We start from the raw sequence: 27,642 nt of genomic DNA on the forward strand, positions 1-27,642 counted from the left end.
ACAGGTTCTGGAATTGAGAAAATAAGCTTTTAGTTAATTTTTAAAGTGTGAGGTGTGGGAGACTGAAAGTAAGTCAAGGGGGAAATTTGTTCTAAGTATGGGCAAGGGAGTGTTTGTAGAGTAGTTTGCCTACTGACCTTTTTGGGTGGTAGATATCAAGAAATTGTTGGTTAGAAGTACAGAGGGGCAGGGATGGGATGTTGCTGGAGACTAAGGAAGATAGAGATGGATAGAAGGAGGGTTTATAAAGAATAGAGTGTAGCATGTGAAACTGATAAGATAGCAGAAACTGGGGAAGTTCAAGCCATTGAAGAGAGTTTAAAGAAATGCAGTGGTATGAGTTGTATGGGGAGTTAGTAATGAATCTGGCTATTTTATTTTAAGTCTGTTGGAGTTTCTTTAGAGTGGACGCCTGGATATTGGTAAGAACTGGGGCAGCGTATAAGAGGGAGGGGAGGAGGAGAAGTGCCTGGCCCAGGATAAGTCTAGATTAGGGGGTTAGGAATTTTTTGTTCTGATATAGCAGACCTAGTTTCTGGTTTGTTTTTTTTATACACTGCAGTATGTGTAGGTTGAAATTTAGTTCGTCATCGATAATGACCCCTAGGAGTTTTGTGTGGGTGTCAGGTTGGATAGTTGCATTGTTAAAATATGTAATAAAAAGGAGGTTTTGTGATGAGAAAGAGAACGGGGAAGGAAAAGTAGGAGTTTGGTCTTTTTGGGATTTAGGATCAATTGGTTGTGAAAGAGCCATTGTTCAGTGGATAGTAGGGCCTGTTGGGTCAGGGAGTGTAGTTCAGGAATGTTACTTGAGATGGATATAAGTGTGGAGTTGTCGGCATACTGAATAAGGGAGGATTCTTTGCATGAGGTGTAAAGATCATTGGTGAAGATGTTAACCAAAAGGGGTCCCAAGATGGAGCCTTGGGGAACACCTGTGGAGATGGGAAGGAAAGTTGAGGAGCATGAGAGCCATTTGACAGATTGTTCCCTGCCAGATAGGTAACTATTAAACCAGGCAAGTGTGGAGGGGGATAGGTGGAGATTTGCGAGTTTGGATAGTAGTAGAGGATGAGAGACAGTATCGAAGGCTTTGGAGAGATCTAGGAAGAGACAGGAAATGAGTTTATTGTTGTCTAGGGCCTCTGCAATGATATGACTGAAGGAGAGGAGGGCAGTGGTGGTGGTGCTGTGGTGAGGACGAAATCCATGTTGGGTAGGGGTACATAAGTGGTGTGTGAGGAGGTGATTGAGAAGGTGTGAGTGAATAAATTTTTCCAATATCTTGGAGAGGGGGGACAGAATGGCAATGGGTCGGTAGTTTGAGGGGTCAGTGGAGTTTCCACCTTTATGAAGAGGGATAGTGAAGAAAGATTTCCAAAGGGTGGGGACAGTTGATTCCAGAATAGATGGATTAATTAGTATAGATATAGGATAGGCAATTGAGTCAGCAGCAAGTTTGAGGAATGTAGGAGATAGATTGTCAGTGGAAGGAGAGCAAGGTTTTAGCTTGAGTAGTGGAGATTTGATGTAAGTAATGGGAACTGGCTCAAAAGAAAACAAAGTTGTGTTAGTGGGCTTGGAGGGGTGGGTGTTGAAGTAGAGTTTGGCTTAGAGGTTACCAGATTTTGGATGGAAGAGATAAAGTGTTTATTCAGGAGGGTAGCTGTTTCCTGAGAGGAAGAGTTAGGGTATGGGGAGGGATTAGAGGGCTTTCCAGGATAGAGGATGCTGAGAGTTGACCCAAATTTTTGAGGATTGGATTTGTTGTTAAGCTGAGCAGAGCTATAGTATAACTTTTTGTCATTAGTTGTATGTTTTTTTGCAAGGTTCCTCAGGTGCCTTTATTTTTGAAGAAGAGGTGGTTTTTAGTTTTAGTCTAGCTCTTTGTTTCATAAGGGACCTAGTCTCCTTGGAGAGCCAGGGAGCATGATTTGATTTTACTCTGATCTTCCTAGAGGGAGCTAAGGAGTTTAGAGTACTCATGAAGATGCTATTGAAAGTGCTTACAGCATAATTTCGGGGAGGTGTTTTAGGATGGACCAATCTATGTTGTGGAGAATGGAGTTAAATTGGGATGAATTGAAAGTCGATAGTTTTCGACAGTCTTTGATAAGGTGGGGTTTAGGAATATGGGAGTAGTGTCTTAAGATGGTGGTAGGGAAATGATCACTGAGGGAGTCAGGTAAGGTGGTGGGATTGTGGTATTGGTGGGGGGGAACTGGTAAGGATCCAGTCTATGATTGAGCTGGAGGTGGAATTTTTATGGAAGTGAGTGGGAGATGTTATAAGTTGGTGGAAGCCGTGTAGGTGGATACTGAGTTGGGGGGAGTCAGTTGTGAGTTTGGACCAATCAATGTTGACATCACCAAGGATAAGTGTCTCAAATGGTATATTGTGGGAGAACCAGGATAGGATGTTTTCAGGAATGGGCAGATTGTTACCAGGAGGAAGGTAGATAGAGGCAATTGCAAGTTTTTTGTGGTGGTTCAGATGGCAGTTAAGGATAATGATTTCAGCTGGGAGGAAGTCAGGAATTGGGGAAGGGTAAGGTGAGAGGTTAAGGTTGTTTGAGTAGAGGATGGCCACACCACCCCCTTTTTTTACAGGTCTATCAGATCGGAAGATATGATAACCTGATGGGAGTATTTCACTATTTGAGATTTGTGGCTTGAGCCAGGTTTCAGATAAGGAGAGGATGTGAGGGGTATTGAGAGCTATCCATGAGTGCAGCTCAGTGACTTTATTTACTAGACTCTGAATATTCAATGAGAAATTGTTAAGTATTTGGATGGAGATGATTGTTGTGACTGAGGTTGGTGACTGTTAGAGGAATAAGATGGGGCAGTGTAGAGGTAGTTTTGGGGAGAGTGAGGGTGGGGAGAGAAAAAGAGGGGCCAGGGTTGGGAGGGATATCTCCAGAACAAAGTAGGTTTTTAGTGAGGCGAGAGTGTGTAGTAGATGCTAGATGGAGTTTGTATAGTTTTGACTTAACTTTGTGGGAAGGTTTAAAAACCTGTATTATGGATAGTTTATATAGACTTGAGGTAGTAAAGAGATTAGCGGAGATAGTAAAAGATGAAGTAGTTGGATATATGTTGTATGAGTGAGAAGTTGGTGAACACAGGAGTGGGTCAGAGAGATTGGAGTGGTAAGAGGTGGAGATAGAGAGAAGTGTAGAAGATATTAGAAAATAATACATTTTGGAATAAAATATGGTCAGATAGTGTAGGTAGAGACAGTGGTATAGAGGAAGTGGTGTTGACAAGATTGACAGATTATTAAGGTGGTTGTGGCAATAGGCAGGAAGTGGAATTGTAGTGGCTAGTGGGACAGGAAGGGGAAGGATAGTTAGGTATAAAAGTAATTGTAATGGGGGTGGGTAAGAATGAGGGTAGGATAGGGGAGCAAAGTGAGCCCAAGCATAGCGAGGGTGAACGAAGCGGGGCTAACACCCTGGTGAAGATGAAGTCAGAGAAACAATCAGAAAATAATAGTGAAAAACTAGCTTGAGAGACAAGGATATAAAGTTTCTAAAGGTATAGTCACCAGAAATAAATACAAAATAAATAAAATATGAGCAGAAGTATGCTTACAAAAGGGCACTGGCCTCAAGCTACACAAGTAGATTTACTTGAAGCAAACCCAGTGCTGTATGGTTAAAATAAGCTACAGTAGAGAGGGGCCTGGGGGGAGGTCTTACTAGCAGCTAAAAGCAAGGCAAAAAAATAAAAAAAAAACATTTACATAGAGTCTAAAGACAGTAAAATAGGACAGGTGCACTAACAAAGGCAGTTATGAGTCAGGCTAGAAATTAATTCAGGGAAGGGGTAAAGTACAGAACAGGAGAATATACACAGAAACAGTATGAGGATAGTGGGTAACCAAATAGAAAGGATGGGAGCTGCTGGCATCTGCCTTTCCTGGCGACTAGCAAAAAAACCCCACTAAATTCCTGTTGTGCTTATAAATTCTAGCATTAATTAAAATTAGCTTATCATGTAGTAGTTATTCACTGGGACACATACTTCAGTGGTATTATTTTTAGCTTAAAATGGTGGCTTCCGGACCGATGGTTAGAGTTGCAGGGTATCTGTTAAGGTCCTCAAACCTGTGTTGCCTGTACTGTGGCCAGGAGAAAGCCACTGGGAAAAATCCACTAGGGTTCAGTGGTATTATTTTAAGCTTAAAATGGTGGCTTCCGGGCTGACGATTAGAGTTTCAGGGTATCTGTTAAGGTCCGCAAACCTGTGTTTCCTGTACTGTGGCCAGGAGAAAACCTCAGGAGAAAAATCCACTAGGGTTCAGTGATATTATTTTAAGCTTAAAGTGGTGGCTTCCGGACCGATGGTTAGAGTTGCTGGGTATGCCAAAGGCAGCTCAGAGATTGTTCAGCTCACATTTCTGACAGCCACAGAACCCGCAGTGGGATATGCATCCATAAAAAGGTGAAGTACACATCTCCAGCCAGTATTTTGTCAAGCAAGCATCAGCAAAGTTTGGGGTGAGATGAATCTGAAGGAGGGGTACTTAATTTTGCTATATGACAGAGGAAGTGTGAACACACTGGTTCAGAGGTGCATAGGTATTGACTAAGCTTGCAGTCTCGGGGACCATTGAGAAGCCTAGCATAAATTCTCAGTTACTTCCAGCACTGTATGGTTAAGTGACTCACTCAAGGACACACAGCAGGCAAATGACCGTTAAAAGAATCAAACCCTGTACCACAGGAAATACAGCTCACAACCTTAATCCAATGTGCAAACTGCCAGACTGGTTCCCAGTTATTGTCCCATTCTTCACTCATTAGTGCTTTCATACATTGTTTCAGTGGTGCAGAGTTGTGCAGTCTGCTCTCAAAACACACACATGGCTCACAAAAAAGACACTGTTATGTGATTTAGGATATATTGTGGTCTTGTCATGGTCCTAATAATGATGCTACTGAAGTATCAAGCCATCACTCTTCCAGGTGGAACTGTCATTACATTTGCCCCTTTACTTTCATGTCTTTCTTATTCACATACCATCAGTGTTATGTACCTACACCTTTCCACCCTATTTTCCTCTTGCTCCAGCTCCACCTCTGTAATTTCACAACATTCTCTCTTCTCACACTGCTCTACTTTCGTCTTCACACCCCTTCTCCTTCTCCCTATAACTAATTTCTCAATGTTCATATATTTCTAATATCAAATGACTTCCTAACTGTCCCCTAAACAGACCACTACCTGTTCTCCTTCTTCATGTCTACCCACTAACTATCCTCTTCGTGTTTATATTGTAATCTTATGTCCACTTATTGTCTATAGCTTATCTCTCCTATGCATATTGTTCTTGCACTGTCTATGAAGATTGTTTATATTACCTGTTTTTTAAGTTCCTGAAATAAACATTTGTCTGTTCTCACTATATCTTGTAGATTGATGTATGATGTTATGATATGCCTACTTTTGATTTGCCTACTTTTATTTCATTGTGCACTTTAGTGAAATGCATGTACCTGGCTGGAGCTTTTCTCCCAGGCCACTGCTGAAAATGGGTACTCTGGATCCAGTCAGACTTTCCATGTAAACAAATGTCAAATAAAAAAAATCTTCTTCTTCTTTTGGCTTTTCCCAGTTAGGGGTCACCACAGCAGATAACCTGTCCACTCATGATTGGCAGTGGAGTTTTACGGTGTCAAGTTGCCAGCCCAGTGCCCAACCTACCACGGAAGGCACACACATGCACGCACTCATGCCTAGGGTCAATTTAGAGTATCCAATCCACCTACAGCATGTCTTTGGGATGAAACCGGAGCACCCGGAGGAAACCCACGTGACCACAGGAAGGACATGTAGACTCTGCACAGAAGGCACCCCAGCCGAGGATCAAACCGGCGAACCTCTTGCTGTGAGGCAGCAACGATAACCGCTGCACCACCTCGGCCGTCCAAATGTCAAATAAAATATGTAAATACTGCTGCAATAAGCAGTGCTTAATTCAAACTGTGAGGCTCCCAGCATGCACTGCATGGCAGCCTAGGTGCCCTAACCAGTGAAGGAATTATTGGTACTCATAATCAAACACACACATACACACACACACACACACCTACTAAAATATTAATTGTGGTATGCATTGTGCAGATGTGAACACAGCTATGTCTCATTACATATGTACATGTGCTACGCATCCTGTTCCTGCATTTATGAGGTCATTTACTGGGTGTTACATCACTGTTGTGTCATATGGCATAGCGCTACTGGGTAGTACAACAGAAATGCAATGCCAGCCATGTCTTCTGACATTTTGCAGAGCTCCTGTGCAACATTGGCATTAAAGTCATTTTCAAAATTAGTTTCTTAGATTCATAGGTACCAGACTATAGCTCTGTGTGAGTCTTATGAAGTGCAGTCTCACATTCCCATGGTGGCTTAACACATGTATTTTGCATCTGAAGGTTCCATAGAAGAGGTATTCTCTCTGGTAGATTCCTATCCCTCCAATGTATTCTATTTATGTTGCAAAGTGATTGATAGCCTTTGAGTGGGCATTCATGTCACCAATGGCCTTGTAAATGTGTAATAGGTCTGATGGGATAGGGTCTGCTGAGGTTCTATGCGTGTGCCAGAGGCTGCCTCTTAGTAGCCTGTATGATACCAAGAAGAGGAATGAGGCCTACATAGTGTTTGTGAGTCAGACCCTTAATTTTCTTTAGTGAGAAAGTTTGGTCACCCAAGTTGTTACAAGTGTTTAGACAGGCACATACTGAATGATGTATTATATTCAGTGATCAGCCTGATGACAGGCAGGGGCAGTGTAATGATTACATCCCTGGACCTGGATTCCATATCTGTAGAGAGAGCTGTGTCAGAAAACTTCAGGGGTATCTTGCCAATGTGATAGTTACAAGTCATGCTGGATATGATTATACATACTTTGCATTTAGTTTTAGTCCATTGTTTTGACACAGATATTTGTTTGGGAAAGGCCCTCTTAGAGGATTTTGGTTTTCTCTGGGGAGTTTATGATGGTATCAAGTCTACAGTTGTCTATGAACTTTGTCAGCCATAAACTCTTAACATTTGTATTGACCTCTGCGAAGTAAATGTCAAAGAGGAATGGTCCAAGGACTGAAACCTACCACCACTAGAGACAGGTCTTTTTGAGGAGATAGTCAACTTCCCTAATTGGGTTCTGCTTGGTGATCCAATTTGCTATCCAATGAGTTATATATGGATTTACCTTTAGGTGGGAGAGTTTATCTGTCATACCTGACTGTGGAATGGTGTTGAATGTCCTTGAGAGGCCTACATATGTCGTTTATACTGATTTGCCCAAATGCATTGCTTTGGTAATCTTCTCAAAGAAGTCAACCAGGTTAAGTAGACAGGTTTTGTAGGTTACCTATGTCCTTCTTTATTAATGCCATGATTATACTTTCAATAGCCTTATAGAGGAGGCTGTTCAAAAAAAAAATCCTTCCTGTAATATAACCATGACAGCAAACAGCCATAATACTTCCTGACTGTCCCTAATTTTGGCACATATTTTGCCATGTCCCCTTTTAAAATTTTTATTTTCCTGGTAAATCAGTGATCACTGAGCATTACACTCAGTAATGCTAGACAACAAAATTGTATATGTTGTTCAGAAAATGAGGATTGATGCAAAACCTTTTGTTCTATTAACCTCTTTATGTGAATTTATTGTCCCTGATTTTTGGTCTTTGTCTCCCATTATTTTTGGCCTTGTCCCTTCTTGAGCAAAGTAGTGAAAAATTATGGCAACAAGTAAAAATGTTTTATTACATTTTGGGGGGAGTTGCAGATAATGTTCACTGATCAGAACCTGCATTCAGTTTTCTGTAGCCTGACATCAGAGGCTAATACAGTATATTGCTGATGTTCTGTCTGCAGTCCTACCCACAACCATTCATGTCCAGCCAATCACTGCTGTATTTCGGTACCAGACATAATAGATAACATGCAGCATGTGCAATACTGCTTCAGCATGCAGCTTCACCAGCACGCAGTGCCCGCATTAACTGTGAGTGGGAAAGCTCTTCTGTCTTGATAATGTTAACATTTCTAGTAACATCATCAAACCAAGACATTTCCTTTCCTAATCACAGCTAAAGCAAGCAGTATAACACAAGTTACTAAATCGTGACTGTCCTGCTCACAATTGGACAGGTGGCAACTGTGTTACATTCTCTCTTGTGCTTTTCCTTGTATTGTTCTCACAAGAAAAGTATGACCTTACTTTCAAGAAAGTGCACTTTAACGAAAGTGCAGTTTCACAAATTCCTGTTCAGCAAACCAGCAATAAAAATAAAAAAAACACTTTAAACTCCATTTTGCAGGGGGGCAAGCCCTCCTGCACCTGCCACACGCCCGGTACTTTATATGTACTAACTCAGATCGCACTACAATGGGGAAACAGGTATATTCCCTTATCCCCATTGTAGTGCTCTGTTTCATTTGTATTGCTGGTTCGCTGAACCAGAATTCGTGAAAGTGCACTTTCGTTGAAGTGCACTTTCTCAAAAGTAAGGTCATACTTTTCTTGTGAGAAATTATGATATTTCGATCAAAAAAAGTAGACCTATTATGATATATTACTCATTTGTACTTAAACTCGTAAATTATTTTAGAGCAAATCACAAATCTGTCTGCTCTATAAATTACACTGCATCTGACATTCACAAGTTTGTCCTATCTACTACTCAGGCAGCCATACTAAATACATTATGAATGAGGACACTGACTTACAATTTAATTCCATATTCTTGAGTCTACGTTTCAGGACTTGGACCTGGAAATGTTAGATGTAATTTTTGATCATTATCATGGTTCTGTTATACCTTTTCAGTGAATCTTACATATAATTAAATAAATGAAACACTGGGCAGTTTCGCATGTAGTAAATGGAAAAAGAAATCCGAGTTATGGTGATGCAGTGCTCAGGCCAAAGGGGCTGATGTCTATGAAATCGCATTTTGTTTTCAGTACTAAGATGGTTCAAGTTCTATAATTGCATATTGTTTTTACAGGGAACTGGGAAATTGTTGGCGCACGGATTTCCAGCAAAAGTTAAGCTCATAGTGAGGACCAGAGGCTTGAGACCTGCAATAAAAGCAGAGAAGCATGCATAAGCAGATTGTCTGTATTTATGTCACTGCCTGCTGGGAATGAGTGTGGAAGAGAGGGAAGTGATTAATAAATAAAGCAAGCCAAATTAACCAAGAATAACAACTGCTCCGATTCCATCTCTGTCCAGAGCTGCCAGTGTGTTTACGGTTAGCCGTTGGAGGAACAAATGGGTGAAAAGGGTGAAGACAGGACTTGATAGACTAGGTGGAAAAAGATAAACATGAAACTGAAAAAATAGAAAAATCACTTTCCTTGACTATGGAGTTATATGCCATCCTTTGAGCTAAAACCAAAAATATTTAAATGAATTTCATTCCCATTAGAAAAAAAAAATAACAAATCAGAATGACTTCTTACGTTTGTATATGTGCAATTGGCCTGTTGATAACTGGCAAGTCAATACCAGCAAAAATATGGCCATCCATGTCATTCGTTCCAGTGATATAGTCAATATCTGCAGCATTATGGAAAAGCTTTGAAGGCTCATCTGGAATGAAGTCGCCATCAATGACTGGAGAAAATCCTAAGTAGTACACGAGTGGATCTGAAAGAGTTAATGAAACACATCAATGCTTGTCTCTGAGGAAACAATAAATCTTAGTGGAGCCATTTAATCCTCATACAATGTAATTCAATATGGAAGTGGTTATTTTAACTGACAGAATACATTTAATTCAACTGCAAAATATTTTTGAAGTCCTAGCAAACTCTGTTACCATATTAGAGTAAAGTTAGTCATTCCCTGTCCAGAAGATATAAACTACAGTTCTGCAAAGGGCTTATCAATGAATTCTGGGAAAATGCATATCAGCATGCAAATGATAATTTAGTCAGGAACACAAGGATTAGAAAGAAGAAGGACTGAAACAACACGATAGATTGCTGAGAAGTATTAATAACAGAGTCAAATGGATAGAAAAAGCCTAAATATGAGATTACTTTCAAAGTCAAGTAAATATATAAATTAACTGACCCAATGCTTGGGACTCATGAAAAAGAATGCGGCACCTTCAAATAAATGTTATTGGATGCTATCGACTGGGTGCATGTAACCAAGACTACAGATTTCACAGATTTTACCAGGGAGACCAGATGATGTAAATAAAAAAAAACTATACAGAAAAAAAAATAGCTTACATAACCTACCTTTTGTAATCTATATAATGATTATCAACAAGGAACAGCAAAGCAGTAAAAAGAAAAAAAAATGCATGACTGCATTGGTGATGGAGTGAAGCAATTTGGTAGCTGGGAGATAGAAGAAGAAAAAAGGTCAGATGATGGGGAAGAAGATGGGGTACTTTGACAGTCTGGAGTATAATTTTTATACATATATTCACTTCTGCAATATTACAGTCCAGCAGTTGTGTATGCAGTGTAACAGTCTGTCTTATATGGATAATACAATATATTAGTGACATTCCAATATACAACTTTTATGATAAAATTCTTCCAAGCAATATAACAGTATTAGCACAGAGGATAACAGACATCACTTAAAAATGTATCTTGGCTGTAGATGCAATAAATGACCCCCAAGGACAGCTCTGTTAAACTGGTCATGGACAGATATTGGTAACACAAGAAAACAAAGTGGCTATTACAAGGCGCAAGAACCAAAATTTTACTACATCACAAGAAAGGACTGATTTTTTTTTCTGTAAGTGTGCAGTATATCTCAAAAATGTTATTATTTGCTGGTATGTTATAAACAGTAGGTGAAAAAGAAGAAACTTGCTATAAAACCTTTAATTAGATAAATTAAAATTAATGCCAGGGTTTAAATTCAATCATACTAAAACCAAAACAATACTAATAAATCAAGAAGTAGAAAGTATTCAAGAAAATGTACCATCTCTTAAACTGGACAATGACAAGTTATTTTATTTATTTTTTTCTAGATAAAACTATTGAAATATTCTCAAGCATTAAATTAAGTATAGACAAGTAACAGAAAAATTAAGATGCTTTTTGGTAACTAGAATAAGTTTTATTTCACTTCTTTAAAGCTACACTTACATTGCTTAAAAAACTGCAAAAATCAGAGCTTGAAGTGAAGACAAGGTTGTCTGAATATGAGACTGCTCAAGAAGAGATGTTTTAAAATGGTAGAATTAGAGGACAGAGCATGTAGGAAAAAAGTGAAAAATTGGGAGGAACACAATGTATTACTTTTATGAAAACACAGATAAGCAATTAGACTTGTATTCCACAACAGATGCTGTTAAGTGCAAGGGCACATTGTGTGTATGCTTCAAACATGGCCATGAGAAAGCAGCTAAGACCTCTAATAGTAAAGATGCAATCCTATCAGCAGCGTAAGTTGATTCTGACAAATCAGTGGCAGAAGGACAAAGTACTAGAAGTGAGAGATAGTGGAGTATTTGTGGAAAATTATTACTAACTGTACACCAGGCAGAAGAGGAATACATTTATTCTAGCAATCAGGAAATGTCGAGAAGCAGGTGTGAGACTCAAGCTGGTATATCCAGCTAGCTTCAGAATATTTTTTTTCCTGGAGGGTCAAAGTCAATTTTTGATGCAGAACACACTAAGGAGGAAATAATACAAGCGTTTGTCCAACAAAAAGTGAGCTATCAAACAGAAGGGAATTCTGCTTCATATTCTTCTGATAATAGAACTCGTAGAGAGACTATGCCAGTGAAATGTTTTCCAATGTTCCAAAGATAACTGCTTGAGAGACAGAAAAAAAACACAGGAGTTGGCAACATGAACCAGGAGTATGTTGGAAATGATTGAAATATTCTTTCATTTTGGAGATATTCTCCCCAAAAGTTATGTTTTCTGCTGGGGAATCCCCTTCCAGTGAGTCCTTATCTGGGGATCCGTGCTCTAGGGGAGAGGCCAACTGGGAGGCATACATGAGAGATTCTTCAGAGGAAGAAGTGTCTTCCTCCTGAGTCTGTGGAGGAGGTATGGAAGTATCAGATGGAGGCCTGGGACTTAAAGTTGCAAGGCAGGAGTATGTGAGGCAGTAGGCCTTAGGGCCATAAAGGCCTGAAATAGTGACTGGGAAAATGCCAGCCAGTCCGGCTGATCTTCCGCTGGTGGAGGTAAATGCCTAGTCTTTTGTTTCCTTTTGAGCTAAGGTCTTACGAGTAGTCTGAGAGGCTAAGGGGCTGGAATCAGATGTCAGGCCTGGGGTCGTAGCACCTTCCTCAGAAGCGAGTCATGGCTGTATGGGCGAGCTGGGTTCTCCCTTGACATCGACTGAGACCGATCTCTCAGAAACCTCCACGGACGTGCTGGCTGGAGAAGCAAAGGCAGCATCTGAACTGGTACCCGCTGAAGTTGTCAGTCCTATCTGATGTTCCTCAGTCCCTAGACCGGTAGCTGGAGAGATGTCCGAAGTCAGAGGAGCAGCATCAGACCTAGAGAACTTGGCCTTTTTAGGCGGTTCCGCCTGGGCATCCAATTCAGGATCCATACTGAGGGCAAGATGCTTCAGATGTTGGTTTTCTACAAACAATTTGAGGGCTGCCAAATGGCTGCATAGGTCTTGGGGATGAACGACTCAGATTTTGCATACTGTATGGTCATGGGACGTCCCTAAGCAAAACAAGCAGATTTTTGTGTATCTTTGTGTGGAATTTGCCAGCTGCACTTAACTTTTTCCCTTCCTAGATGACATGGATGGAATCAGTTAACAGCAACCTAAGCTTAACCTAGAAAAAGTAAGGAAAGATTCCCCAATGGGGTACCTATCTTTAACGTAGTCAGTATCACGGAGCAGAACGAGCAAGCTGACATTCGACGGTGGCAGAGTTCTGAGGTCTGTGTATGTGGATGTCACATTTATGGCCCACACTTTATGGTCCCAGAGTGTGATGTCCTGTGCACCCTACAGCAGCCAGGCTAAGCTTTTGTATAAGAGCTGGACATTTGGGTCACCTGAGGCAGAGGACCCCACATGTGGAATACTGCAACATGGAAGAGAAGGGCATCTATGGGTATGGTAAGATTTTGCACAACTAATATTTCACCAGCAGTATTCTTTTCTGATAAATTAAATCCTAGTAAAGGATTAGTCTGATTATGAAAGTCTATTGTAGCGATCCAAATATTTTTCCATACCAGCCCCAGGTGTAGCAAGCACATTAGGTAGAATGTAATCCAATTCTATATCCAACTTCTCTGCCATGTGTCCACGAGGTAAGTCAAAAACCAAGAAGAAACAAACAAAACTGAAACCTTGTAGCCAAAGGCAGGTCTTGTACAGTAACATACCCCCGCCCCCCAAAAAAAAAAAGACCAACAAGGTAGTAAAGGAACAAATTTTAAACTGTATTTTGTTGATGTATATTAAAATTAAAACACATTTTATTTCTCTTTTCTTTAGAATACTACCTGTTATTTGTAATCCTAACTTTCTTTGCAATCATGAATTTTCCTTTGTAATTAATCATGTAATTTTCTTTGTAATTGATCTTGTAATTTTCTTGTAATTTAATCATGTACTTAAACTTTGTATTGTGGAGCTTTTCTCCCTGGGCCTCCACTGAAAATGGGCTCCCCAGGCCCAGTGGACCACCCCGGTCATCAAACTGGAATGAATGAATGAATGAATGAATGAATGAATGAATGAATGAATGAATGAACCACAGATTGGATTTGGGAGATAGAGATCAACAGGAAGAAAACCAGCAACTTAGAAATCAATGAATAAATGTGATATTACAAAGCATTAATTACATTTGTGAAGTATGATAGAAATTAAGATGGAAATATTGGACTATTTTGAATTTGTTAAACTTGTAGGGGACTCCAAAGCATATGCCCTACTTCATGTCATTAATGTCTGGAAAAGCATTAAGGAGAGGGGGAAAGGAAGGAAAAAAGTAACTGTAAGTAAAACAAATTTTGTTTTTATAAAACATGACATACAGTGAATGCTATAAAATAAAGCTTTTTCAGTCATTTTTGTGTGTAATAGGGATACTAAAATAAATAGGTGCCCCCTTGCCCACCCCCTTCTTTATATCTGCTTTTTATTTTTAAGAAATATAGGCACTGCAATGTAAAAAGAGAAAATAATCCTGGATAAAAGAGCATAATATAAGTAAAACTGATATGCTTTTTCTTGTTTTTTTTTCATAAGGGAATAGATAGGTTCATATGCTAGTACTAGGATAGCTGTCCTTCTGGGAAATTTAAACCTAGCTAATTTCCCTATCAATGCTTAGAATAAAACCCTGCACCTTGTGTCTGCACCTAGATTAATCTAATAACAAGCTCTCAGGAAAAGCAAGTAAATATAAGAATACTGAATATAATAAAAAGTTTTCTTCTAGAAAATAAATGTTCACAGTGCAATGTGAGAAGCTTGTAGCAGAAGGCAAATGTGTATCTGGTTCTCCTGTTTCTATGTAAACAATCTGATAAGAGGGCTATAAAACAGAATATTTCTTTCTTTCAATGTCTAGGAAATAATGTCTCCTGAAAGCATTCAAGTTGCTGTCTATATCTGTAAGAGGAATAAAGATAAAACAAAATAGACGGCACTTTATATAAGCAGAAGTAGAGGCTATACCACGTATCTTAGCATGGATAACCCTTAAGCCTGTGAATGTGGCTATCACCCTGCAATAATTGTCCCTATTAGGAGGGTTAAACTTCATTATTTGAAGATGTACATATTTTTGTGTGCTTGTATTAAGTCAACAGGTTCTGGGATGATCTGTGGATTTTTTTTCATTAAAACAAAAAAGAAATTGAAAGATGTGACATAAGTTCAAAAGGATAACACAAGAAACACTGTATTAAAGATCAGCCTGTCAAACAGTAATGTATGCATGTCACACAAAAGCTGAAACTATACATTTTAAAAAAGCTATTATACATAACAGGTAGGAATAATAACTTCTTATGACAGCACATTCCATATTATCTTTAAATGTGCTTGCTTTCTTGTGTAGCCTTCTGTGTTTCAGGCAGCCATCTTGTGTTGGTAGGGGCCTATCATCTCTGCTAGTGAGGGTAGTAGTGCTGCCCTGACCTTGTCTGGCGCAAGCTGATTGGCAAATAAAGCAGGGGCTAGCAGGATTGGCTAGATTTCTGTGTTACTAGAACCTTCTATATTTTGTGGTATTTAAACCCTGTGTTTGATCTGGTTTGGGTTTATTTGCATGTCACTCACCACAGCTGCACTGGTTTTAACCCATTGCAAGGTAATCCAGCTACAATTTTTTCCTTAGTAGCACTTGTGTGATCACCTAGTAGTACTCATCTTAGACCTTCCACCCTTTACTCCCTTAGCTCTCTCTGGCCTCTATCCCTCAGATTCTGACAAATATGGATGGACAATTTCCTACAGTTTCTCCTCCCAGTCTGGTTGATATGGGCATCCTGAGACAGTGTAGCAACTGCCTCATGTACATGGACAACTCTCTACTACTACGACCTAGGAACACAATTTGTGAGAGATACAATTACACTAAGAACCTAGAGTCTATGCTATCTCCATCACAAGCCAGTATATATGGCACTGAGAAGGATGTCAACACAAACATCACATCTCAACCACCACCCACGCCTACACAACACATACTCCCATATGCAGAGGTCCTCAAATAAAACATAACTAAACAAAAGAGACCTCTGAGGCAAAAACATGTGACCTTCACTGCCCACCACACCACACATAGTTCACACACCTGTGACTCACAGCCACTAAGGCCTAACCATAAACCCAACATATTAGTCATAGCAGACTCCATTGTGAGACACACAGATGTGCCCCTCATAAGGCTGGATAAGGAGAAAGTCACAGTTAGTTTTCTGTCAGGTGACAGAATCCACCATATCACACATGCACTCAAGTCTCTCAACAACAGGTACTGTTATGACTCTGTCATAGTCCATGTTGGTGTGAATGACTTGAGACATACCTCCCTGGACTATATGAAGAGAGACATAATCAAGCTCGTTTAATATGTGTCCCAGGCAGGTATGTCCCTAGCCTTAAGCAGCATTCTACTGTCACTCAGAATGATGCCTCAATACAAACAGAAAATAATTGACTTTAACAATTGGCTTAGTTTCTGGTGTCATTCCAAGGGGATCCAGTACCTGACAGCCTGGGAAGACATGATCAATAGACCATGATGCTTTGCCAGAGATGGCCTGCATCTGTCTCCCTTGGTCTTCAGGCTTCTGGAAAAGGACATGCCTCCCCCATAGTGCCTTTTTAGGCAATGCTATGAGGTCAAAGCTACCAACATGAAAATTTCATCAAAACGCAAATTAAAGGTCATACTGCTAAATGCTTTGGGTCTAAACATGAAACTGCATTCATTGCCAGCATTCTTAACCCTGGAAGATTCTGACATTTGTGCAGTCACAGAAACCTGGTTCAGTGCTGCAGACAGCACCCCAGCCATACCAGGTTACTCATCCTATCATACATTCAGATCCCAAACCATGGGCAGCAAAGCAAAAGGAGGTAGAGTTTCAATATATATTAAAGACATGCACACCTCCAGGCTGGTCAAACAGCATGACACACAGGAGATACTCCAGGTAAAGTTGACCATTGACAATATCCCTATTCAAATCATAGCTAGCTAAAGGCCCCCAACTTTGACTCAAGATGCACACTCCACCTAACTGGACCTCTTCAAATCTATCAAGATTCAACCCCTTTACCCTGATCCAGGATGAGTTTAACTATCCAACCATGTATTGGAAGAAATACTCATGCCAAAACACAAATGCCCAGAGATTCTTAGATTTCATCAATGCAAATGCCTTGGACCAGCTGGTAGACACCCCCACAAGAGGTGATAATATCCTGGACTTGGTATTAACCAACATGAGTAACCTCTGCAGCATCCCTTCAGTGTCATCCTCCCTGGTAAGATTATCCACAAAGAGGTCACTTTCAAAGTCAGCATCTCCACCCCACTCCCCCAGCTAGGGTAAAACAAAAAACTTCTCCAAAGCTGATTACAACCTCCTGAGGGAAGGTATAAACAGTTTCACAGCCCCCTCTATTGAAACTGGCTCAAATGTCCAAACCTATACCAAAGTACTATATGAGTATTTATATAGCTGCATGGAATCAAGAATACCTGACAGGACAAAAATCCTTCTTCTCAAGGAAGAGTAAACCTGTCTGGTGGATATATGCAATAAATAAACTCTCTAATAAAAGGAAAAAAATTGCTGTCCATGACCAAGAAGGAGCAGGTTCCAAATTGGAAGCAATCTCTCCTTAGCTTGAACAAGCAAATAAGAGCACTAGTGAAATCCTCCAAAGCAAACTTCGAGTCGAAACTGGCCACATCTACTAAAGAAAGTTATAAGGCCTCCTTCACATATGTCTGCAATCTCAAAGGAAGCACTCAGCTCTGCTCAGAACTGGTGGCCAAGGACACCACATACACAAACGTCAACCTGCTGGTAGACAGGTTCAGCAAAAACTGCACCCCTCTGCCTTCCCATCAGTAAATCAGGACATCCCCAGCACCTGCCCCCTTCCCTTTTCTCTAGGGAGCAAGTCATCACTGCCCTCTCAAAGGCAAAAAATACAGCCTCCATGGGACCTGATAACATCCCAGGCTGCATCCTACATGAACTCAGGCAAGAACTTGCAGCACCATTAGGCACCCCTATTCAACCAAAGTTTGAGTACCGGCTTAATCCCAGTCAAGTGGAGGTCAGACACTGGCCATGCCTTTGCAAAAAGGTGGAGCATCCACCAATCCGGGAAATTATAGACCCACCAGCCTAACTAGTCTGATCTGCAAGGCCATGGAATGGATTATCTTGGACCTCATTAACAAGGACATTGGCAACCTCCAAACACTCAGATCTATTTTTGTTTTGTCAAGGGGAGGTCTTGCCTGTTAAATTTGGTTGACTTCTTTTAGACAGTCACCAAAGTCATGGATGAAGGGATGACAGTGCCCATAACCTACCTTGTACTGGCCAAAGCCTATGATACTGTTCCACACTTGAATATAATAGATAAACTCTCTCAACTAGGCATCAAGCCATATGTTACCAGATGCAAAGCAAACTGGCTCACTGATAAAACCCACCTAATCAAAATAGGGGAAGCCAACTCAAGCAGTAGACCCATAATGAGCAGTGTACCATAGGGATCAGTCTTGGGGCCTCTATTGTTTGGGATATACTTTTCTGAGGTGCAGGCCAAAACCAGTGGCTATGGCTGACCAAGTTTACAGATGACTGCAAGTTGGGTGCTGTCATCAATTCCCCTAGTGATGTGGACATCCTCCATGCGGGTCTCACCCAAACAAATCATTGTTGCCAGAAACATTGTCTCAAACTGAAGGTCAAAAAATGATTCATCATCTCCTTTGGAGAGAGTGACATCCCCACAAATTATCACATTAATAGCAAGGTCCTAAACAATCAGTTGTGAGGGCCTTGGGCACCCAGGTTGATAGCAAACTGATTTTTGACCACCATATTGCCTCCGTTGTACTGAAAGCTTTCTACATGGCCCACCTCATTAGGAAGGGTATCTCATCTAGGGACAAGGAGGCCATAACATTCCAGTATTCTTCCCTTATAAGATCCATTATTGAGTACAATGCCCCTTTCAGTAAGCACCTCACAAAGCACATGCAGCAGCTGGCGAGAACACAGACATTCCTCATCAGGAGAATCCAGGACCTCAAACATCTACCCTACACAGATAGGCTAAAAGCCCTGTCCCTCTACTCAGTCTCATCCCGCCTTGATGGGACTGCTGCATATCTGCAAGTCAAGTTCCACTTGACTAATCCACAAACACAATCTCAACCTGGTCTGTGACATCAATAGGACTTGGTGGGACAGATATGTGCCCCAGAGACTCCCCATTCTGTGAAATAGACTCTCTCTTTACGTCAAGCAGAGTACCTCATTAACCCTTTTTAAGTGCAACCAGGATAGCTAGATTGGGAACAGAAAATACACCCCTGGGATTCCATCTGTGTCCCTGCTGGATAGGGGCAATGGGTGCTGACTTGTCAGAACATGGGCTAAATTCTTGGCTATGTTTGTAAGGGCCTCAGGGCCAATAGCCTAGTAACTTCCTATGATCCTATGTAAATGGTCTCACAGATATCTACAAAAAAGAAAGAATAGTGAACTATATCAGGAAATGCAGAGTGCAAATAGCTGTGCTACAGGAGGCATGTTGGAAAGAACTAAGCATGTGAATTTGATAAAGGGAGGACTTGAAGATGCTTATTCATATGTTCATAGATTAGCATGAGGCTAACTGCCCTTGAAAGCTATTTTAAGCCTAGCCAATATCCCATACAAGAATCAAACCCTGCACGTTATATATATATATATATATATATATATATATATATATATATATATATATATATACTGATAGAAGAGGTGGAAAAAGATAATGGTAGATTTGTAGTATTGAGGGGCTCCTGGCAAGGGAGGAGGATTACACTGGCATGTATTTATATTCCCCCATAAATTCTGGGAGAAATAATCAGCTTTCAGCAGGGAATATTACCTATAGATGGGGACTTGAATTTGATTTGAGCAGTGAGGATGTATGCTGGAGATCTAGAGGGGGAAATATAACAAAAGAGGGTAGATTTTTGAAGAAATTTGTGAACATATTTGGTATGGAAATTGAGTAGTAGTAGTTCAGAGAGAATTTGCATATTATTTTTATTTATTTAGTTATTTAGTTATTAATTTGACATTTCTTAACTGGGTTATGTCTGACTGGGCAGGGGCCCTTTTTCGGCAGTGGCCCGGGGATAAAAACTCCATACACAAAAAGTAAGTTAGGTATCTTACAAATTTATATAGTGAACACATAGTGTAATATTTAAAAACCTATACTAGCTGGTTTAGATAACATAAATAGTATTAGGACATAAGCAATATTGAGGACAAAGAAGCATTAAAGCAATTTTCAGCTGAAGTTTCTAATTCCTCAAGATACAAAAAACTGGGCTATGCTAGACAGAAATCATATTTCACAGGAACATATGCATTTAATTGAAAGTTTTGATATACTTCCAATAACTATTTCAGATCGCACACCAATAATTAAAATAAAAACTGCAGGTAATGAAAGAAAAAAGAAACACTGGTGCTTCCCCACCTGCCTGTTAAATGGAAAGGAAATTAAGGAAAGGGCAGTGGAAATTATTCCGGAGTTATTAGGGAAGATGGGCATTTCTTCTGGAAATACAGCTCGGGAGTGGAATGGAATTAAAGTGCAGTTTAAAAATAAGGTCTAAACAAAAGAAGATCTGGTTAAGAAGTAACACGAATTTAGAGGGACGGACAAAGGTTAAAGTATTGCAGAATAGAGGGAATCTCACAGAACGAGATCTGCAACTGCACTGTGTTAAAGAGAAAATAAGGGAGTATCTGGGAAATATGCATGAGTTTAGAAAGATCGCTGTTAAGCGGCTGTTTTTTTTGACAATAACTCCAGAGCACAAACACTTTTAGCATAATAGCTCAGGCAACAGAAAGTAGAAAGGATTGTTGCCAAGGTTAGGGAGCCTATAACAAGGAAAATAATCCGAGATTCTATAGAGATATTAGAAAGATTTTAGAAATTTTATGAAAATCTGTAGATGCAGCTATTTGTTTCTAATTATACACCTTGAGTAATGTAGAGTTGCGGAGGTATGGCACACATTTAGAATAGAAGGGGATTGTTGCTGGTAAGTCACTAATGAAAATGAACCCCAGCTCCACATCTTGAATACCAAAAAAGACATTTTATCCCTTACGGTAGGATTTTCTATTTGTTGCTTGATGGAATACTAGTTTCCAAATTCCATACTGAACATCTTTAAATATTTGTATCATGAGACATTTCCTGTAGCAGAAAATTGGGACACACATATATCGTGAACACAGACTGAGAAAGGAACAAGAGAAGCATATTCACTGTCACCATTTGTCTTTGTTACTCACTGTCACCACTTGTCTTTGTTACTCACTGTCACCACTTGTCTTTGTTACTCACTGTCACCACTTGTCTTTGTTGCTTACTGTCACCATTTGTCTTTGTTACACACTGTCACCACTTGTCTTTGTTACTCATTGTCACCATTTGTCTTTGTTACTCACTGTCACCACTTGTGTTTGTTACTTACTGTCACCATTTGTCTTTGTTACTCACTGTCACCACTTGTCTTTGTTACTCATTGTCACCATTTGTCTTTGTTACTCAATGTCACCACTTGTCTTTGTTGCTTACTGTCACCATTTGTCTTTGTTACACACTGTCACCACTTGTCTTTGTTACTCACTGTCACCACTTGTCTTTGTTACACACTGTCACCACTTGTCTTTGTTACTCATTGTCACCATTTGTCTTTGTTACTCACTGTCACCACTTGTGTTTGTTACTTACTGTCACCATTTGTCTTTGTTACTCACTGTCACCACTTGTGTTTGTTACTTACTGTCACCATTTGTCTTTGTTACTCACTGTCACCACTTGTCTTTCTTACTCACTGTCACCACTTGTCTTTGTTACTCACTGTCACCATTTGTCTTTGTTACTCATTGTCACCATTTGTCTTTGTTACTCACTGTCACCACTTGTGTTTGTTACTTACTGTCACCATTTGTCTGTGTTACTCACTGTCATGATTTGTCTTTGTTACTCACTGTCACCACTTGTGTTTGTTACTCACTGTCACCATTTGTCTTTGTTACTCACTGTCACCATTTGTCTTTTTTACTCACGGTCACCATTTGTCTTTTTTACTCACGGTCACCATTTGTCTTTGTTACTCACTGTCACCATTTGTCTTTTTTACTCACGGTCACCATTTGTCTTTGTTACTCACTGTCACCATTTGTCTTTTTTACTCACGGTCACCATTTGTCTTTGTTACTCACGGTCACCATTTGTCTTTGTTTGGCCATTGACTGTTGTGCTTTTGTACTTGCAGGCTTTTTAGTTACCTGCCTCTTCTGTATATCTGGCCATGGAAGCTCCTTCCAGTCATATCTTCTGTATACCTGGCCCCAGAAGCTCCTTCCAGCCTAATTTCCTCTGCTTATCGTACTGGTTACTGACAGAAGAAACTGGGAAGGCCATCCTCTTATATTGCTGGTGCACTCTGAACTTGTCTTAAAGTGTGTGTGCTCCTCATTGCTAGCTTGTCGGCCTTTGAATCACCTTGTAATTACTTGTAGCTCATTGCTAGATTTGTTTTTGGTACCTTTTCACTTGTGGCTAACTGAAATGCGTTTTTACATTAGGAAGACTGAGACTGCATGTGGGAGTGCATGACTGTACTTCTAGTGGCAGTAGAAAGGTAGCCTGGTCTGTCCACATTGTAAAACACACAGGGAGGCTGAAAACAACACTGTTTCATCAGCCAGATACCTTACTACAGACTTAGTTGTTTGATGTTAATCTGCACTTGAGAGACACTTTTGCTGTGCTTTTGCATTAAGAATTTCCAGGATTGTCCATCTTGTGGCAGAAAGTGTTTACTTCATCTCTGTCAGTTGGGAAGCATTCCAGAGAGCTCAAAGTGTAATTGTTTATTGACCAGAGGGCACAGGAGTTAATTTTGAGCTTTTTTTTCTGCTGTAAATTAGGCACTTTTTCTCAGAACTGTTCACACATCAATGGCAGTTAGCCGTACCCTGTATTGCAGCAAATCTATAAAACTAGTACTTAAGACTTTAACCTGTAACACAGAAAGGTTTTGCATTGAACTAAGCTTCGACAGCTCGTTAGTGCATCAAACAGCTCTAATATCAGACCATAACACTATGCAACGTGTAGCCTTAACCCTACTTACCACTCAAGTGACCCCTGTAAAATCAAGTCTCTAAACTATAATAGCCCAGCCCTAACACAGGTCATGGCAGCATGAATTTGCAATTACTTCTGTGGCCATCTTGGTAGATGTGGGCATCCTGAGACAGTGTTGCAATTGCCTCATGTAAACTAAAACAATGAGTGAGACGGTCACTGAAAAAACAATCAGTAAAAACAAAATGAAAACTCCAGCAAAGCTAGAACTTCCACTGAGTGATCTCCCAAACCTCTTGTATCAGAGGCACACGTACTTCCATTGAGTGACCTCCCAAACCTCTTCTATCAGAGGCACATGTGCCTCTGATACAAGAGGTTTGGCAGGTCACTCAGTGGAAGTTCTAGCTTTGCTGGAGTTTTCATTTTGGTTTTACTAATGGCCTCATGTACTCAGGTAACCTTTTAATCCTTAAAGAAATTAACACAGTATGCAAAAGATGAACATACATAATGTCTCTGGAGGAAAAATCTCACTTACAAAAAAGGCTGTCATGAACACATGCACTACATCATTCACACAGGCCTCTCACCATATTCATAGACCTTCTTATGCTGAGGAACTTGAAAGAAACCTCTCTATACCTCAAAGACCTCCTAAACCATCAAACAGCAACACCTATCCTCAGTAAGCACTAAAATACACACCAGACATAAGCCTACATATAAAAATTATCCCCACGAAAAAAGCCCATATGGCAAGCAAACACTTTACCTAGTACTCTTGTCATAGAGACTCTATTGCACAACACAGATGCACCTGTCACCAGGCTGCATAAGGAGAAGATAACAGTTAGTTGCCTATCTGGAGAAAGGGTCCGCTATATGACACACTCACTAAAGTCACTGTACTACAGATAATATTATTCTAGCATAGAATCAGTCTGTTAAGTCCTGAGACTGTAGAACTAGAAGCACTTCATCCAACACCAAATGCCCCTTAAAAACTTATTAATGAGTTGTCCAGTAAACATACTCCATCCAATAAATCATTGCATGCTTGTAAGCGTATTGAACTCCAGTTTCATGCTTCAGATTTCAATGTAAGATACAGGACTACAAACCATTCTCTTCAGAAACAAGGCAGATACTGTTCTCAGTTTTAAAAAAAATTACCAGTACGACAGATATCAAGACAGAACTACAGAGTTACAAAGTTTGCTCTGTCACACAAGTTACAAAAGTCATTCTCTCTTGCCATCTGTTGTGCTGTTATTTTTATTTTATTAAAGGTGGAGCTGTCTTGATCTACATTATCATGAAATACAACTCCCAGTTGGTTAAACAGGATGATTCCCTGGAATTCATCCATGTCCAAGTCTCCATTGACAACTTACCATGTCCTGGCCAGCTACAGATTGCTTCTATGACCCGCAATGCTCACAACTGTTACCTAGACCCACTAGAGGCAGTCACCATACAACCAGATACCCTATTCATTGGAGACTTTAAACTACCATTTATAGACTGGGAAACATACACTGCCTCTAACTCACAGGCACATTTCCTGGACTTTGTCAATATAAACACCCTGTGCCAGATAGTCTGCACTCCAACCAGAGGCTCACCATATTGGACCTAGTACTTACCAACATCAGAGAGCATTGCACCCCCCCCCCCCCCCATATCATGTCCTCATTGGTGAGTTTGGATCACAAAGCTGTCTCTCTCAAAATAAAAGTCAACCAGGAAAATCCATCTTAACCTGTATTCATAAGCAAACTACATTCTTTTAAGTGACAGTTTGTCAAAATTCACAGCTTCCCCAAACCCAGAAAATACAGCTACCTATGCAGAATTATGTGCAAACTTGTAAATGGTTGCACTGAGGCTGCCTTACCTACCAGAAATAAGCCTAGATCTAACAAAACATACAAACTCCACTGGTGGAATCTTTACCTTAACAGGGTATGTAACAAAAGAAAAAAGTTGTGTCCAACATCAGAAAGAGCAACTCTCGTAGAGGCAAGAGCTCTCTGATTCAACTAAACAAGAGACGAAGAGGTGTAATAAAAAGTTCAACAAAGCCAATTATGAGGTCAGTCTATGCTCTCAGGCTAAGGACAATGGCAAGGCCTTCTTCACCTATGTCAGGAACCTAAAAGGTAACCCTCAACAATGTGTAGAACTGGTGGTGCAACCTTCACTGACCAGGGTGACATACTGAATACTCTGGCCAATAAATGTAGCTCTAACTTCACCCCCACTCTCCCCACTACCTCCTGTTGTATACAGAAGATAAATATGCATCAGTATTTCTTACACAACAGTTATTTTATTTTTATTCAGAGTAGTTAGAAAACAGGCAGACCCAAGTTCAACACTACTTGATAAAATGTCAGTGTCATTGATAAGGAATATAAAACAAAGAGAATTGTATATGCTGGTATTTCCAAGGATGGTATGATAACCTTGTGTGTACCTGAAATGCAGTCCAGTAATGAAAGGTTGCAACAGCCTTGTAATGACAGATGCTGGTTGTAGGTGCAGAGCATGCAGCAAATTAATTCAGTCCATCCCATATGATCTTAGGACCCATTTGGAATTAAAGTGAGTAACTCAGAGATGAAATATCCGGAAATCAAGGAAACTGAAAGAATGATTTAGCTTGAGGCAAAGGAAAGAAACCAGGAGTAATAAGCTAAAGAGACAGAGATGCAGCATTTGTGTTAGAAGGAGATGCTGAAAGGCATGTGTGTACTAGCTGTGAGTAAAACTCTAGATGATAAGGTGAGTGTTGAATAGTTTCCTCACTGCAAAGGGTGATGGGGGTTGTCAGTTTTATTTAGACATCTTAAAGGTTTGGTGTGCAGTCAACACCAAATTGACCAGAAGTTAAAGAGTGAGGTTTAGAACTCGTCTCAAGTTCGCAGGTAAGCCATTGCATGCTGTATACAAGTGACTGACATAGATTGTTTTGGCTACTTAAAAATGAAAAAATGTCATTGTTCAAACATTTTTAATTTACCCCTGTAGCTTAAAGGAAAAAAATCCACAGAGCATAAGAAAGGCAGATGACATAGTGTGAGTGATTGTACTCCAGAAGTTAGAACTTACTGTTATAGGTAGAGTAGTAAATATGAAGTTGCTATTTTTTGAAATGTTAGGACACCTTTATGAAAATGGAGCAAGTACTCGGTGTTTTGCCTGAGGACATCTGGAGCTGGTTAGCAGATCAGCAGTGCAACTCTGCTAAAGAAATAGAGAAAAAGGATGACCTCTGTCAAGGATGACCTCTGTCAAGCCATTAGGATACAAATGCATGGAAATGGGTTCCCAGCACTACATATAGTATAAGTGAACTCATATGGGCAGTCTAAACCTTCACAACAGGTTGCCTAAACAAAAGAGGAAAAGCATAGTCTTAAGTACGCATCAAGATCTTGGAGTAAAATGTTTCTAGAGTAACCTGATAAAAGATGTAAAATTCACATGTCCATAGTAAAATTTGAGAGCAAAATACATGTAAAAGAGTTAATAAAAGTAGAAACACAGTAGGTGTAGGTTGTTCTGAAACCTCAGTAAATTAGTTAAGGAAGTTACAGCAATCTGTCACCTAGACCATACCCTTCGAGCCTGAACTTTTTTTCTTGTCATTGTTACAATCTAGGCTGGGCCTGAATTAGTTATAATTGATCAGTGCCATACTCCAGTAAATAAACTAAAAGACATAAATAAACAGATTAATTAATCAATTAATATAACAGCCTGAAACCTACCCTATCCTAGTAGGGGACAGTTAAACCATTCCTAAGAGTGATATTGTATCAAATATAACTAATGTTATTCCTGCAGCTGTTGCAGGAAACATCACCTGTATGGGTAGTCCACTGCTGTTGGAGCCATAGAAGGAACAGATTTTCATGTGCCACTAGCCAGGGCTCACTTGGTCTGGAAATAGGGCAGGGTGTCAAGCGAGTGGCACTGTTTGATGATATTGGACATTGTAATAGGCAATGCCTTTGATAATTCAATACCCTGTGAGCATGCAGTTATCACCAGCCAAGTATGAAAGCAATGACATGGGAACAGGAGCAGGGGTGAGACCTTGCCAGTGCTGCCACCTCCAGTGGAGGGCAGTAATGTGGCTACCTGAGGAAAAGGGCTAGATAGTTATAGTGAACAGCTTGAACCATCACGACATCTGTCTGTAGGTTATAAACTTCCTATTTTTGTCCTAGCACCTGGAAGCTCCTATGATCAGAGCAGTACTCCAAGGCTCTCCCTTCCGTGTATCTTGTACTGATACCACCAAACCACTTTAGACATGTGTCTGACTGAATAGCTTTAAGCTAATCGAACAAGCAGGTTGAGCTCCAAGCTTAACCTAGATCTGAAAAGGTTTTTATTTCTCAAAATGCTGCAAAAGATTCTCCTCAACAATCATAAAACGACACAGTGACTCCTGGTTCTTCTTCAAATGAGATTCTCTTTTACTGTGTGATCTTTACAGAAGTTATTTTTTTTATGCAGATCTCACATACTTGGTCCTCTTATTAGACCCCCCTAGGGTGTAAAAGGATGAACTGGAGATCATGGTCAGAAAATACATGTTTGCATAAAAATAAAAATAAAGAAATAAAAATTAGTATTTTTCAATCATAAAAGTACATTTTTTTATAAAGAAGTAAATGAATTAACAACTTTTTTGAAATTTACGATAGCTTATTCTGAGGACACAATTTCCTT

The 27,642-nt window shown here is 40.0% G+C and overlaps 1 protein-coding gene across 1 annotated transcript in view; it reads right to left on the bottom strand.

Moving 5' to 3' along the window:
- The window catches only part of LOC122791049 (bile salt-activated lipase-like), a 299,760-nt gene that overhangs the window by 110,234 nt on the left and 161,884 nt on the right, over positions 1–27,642 (bottom strand). The window contains exon 8 of the mRNA XM_044058827.1: positions 9,498–9,684. Within this exon, the coding sequence (XP_043914762.1) occupies positions 9,498–9,684 (187 nt within the window). The remainder of the gene's footprint in view (positions 1–9,497; positions 9,685–27,642) is intronic.

This window comes from Protopterus annectens, chromosome 16.part0 (genome assembly GCF_019279795.1).
Source record: "Protopterus annectens isolate FY-2018-M chromosome 16.part0, PAN1.0, whole genome shotgun sequence".
NCBI classification, from domain to species: Eukaryota; Metazoa; Chordata; order Ceratodontiformes; family Protopteridae; genus Protopterus; species Protopterus annectens.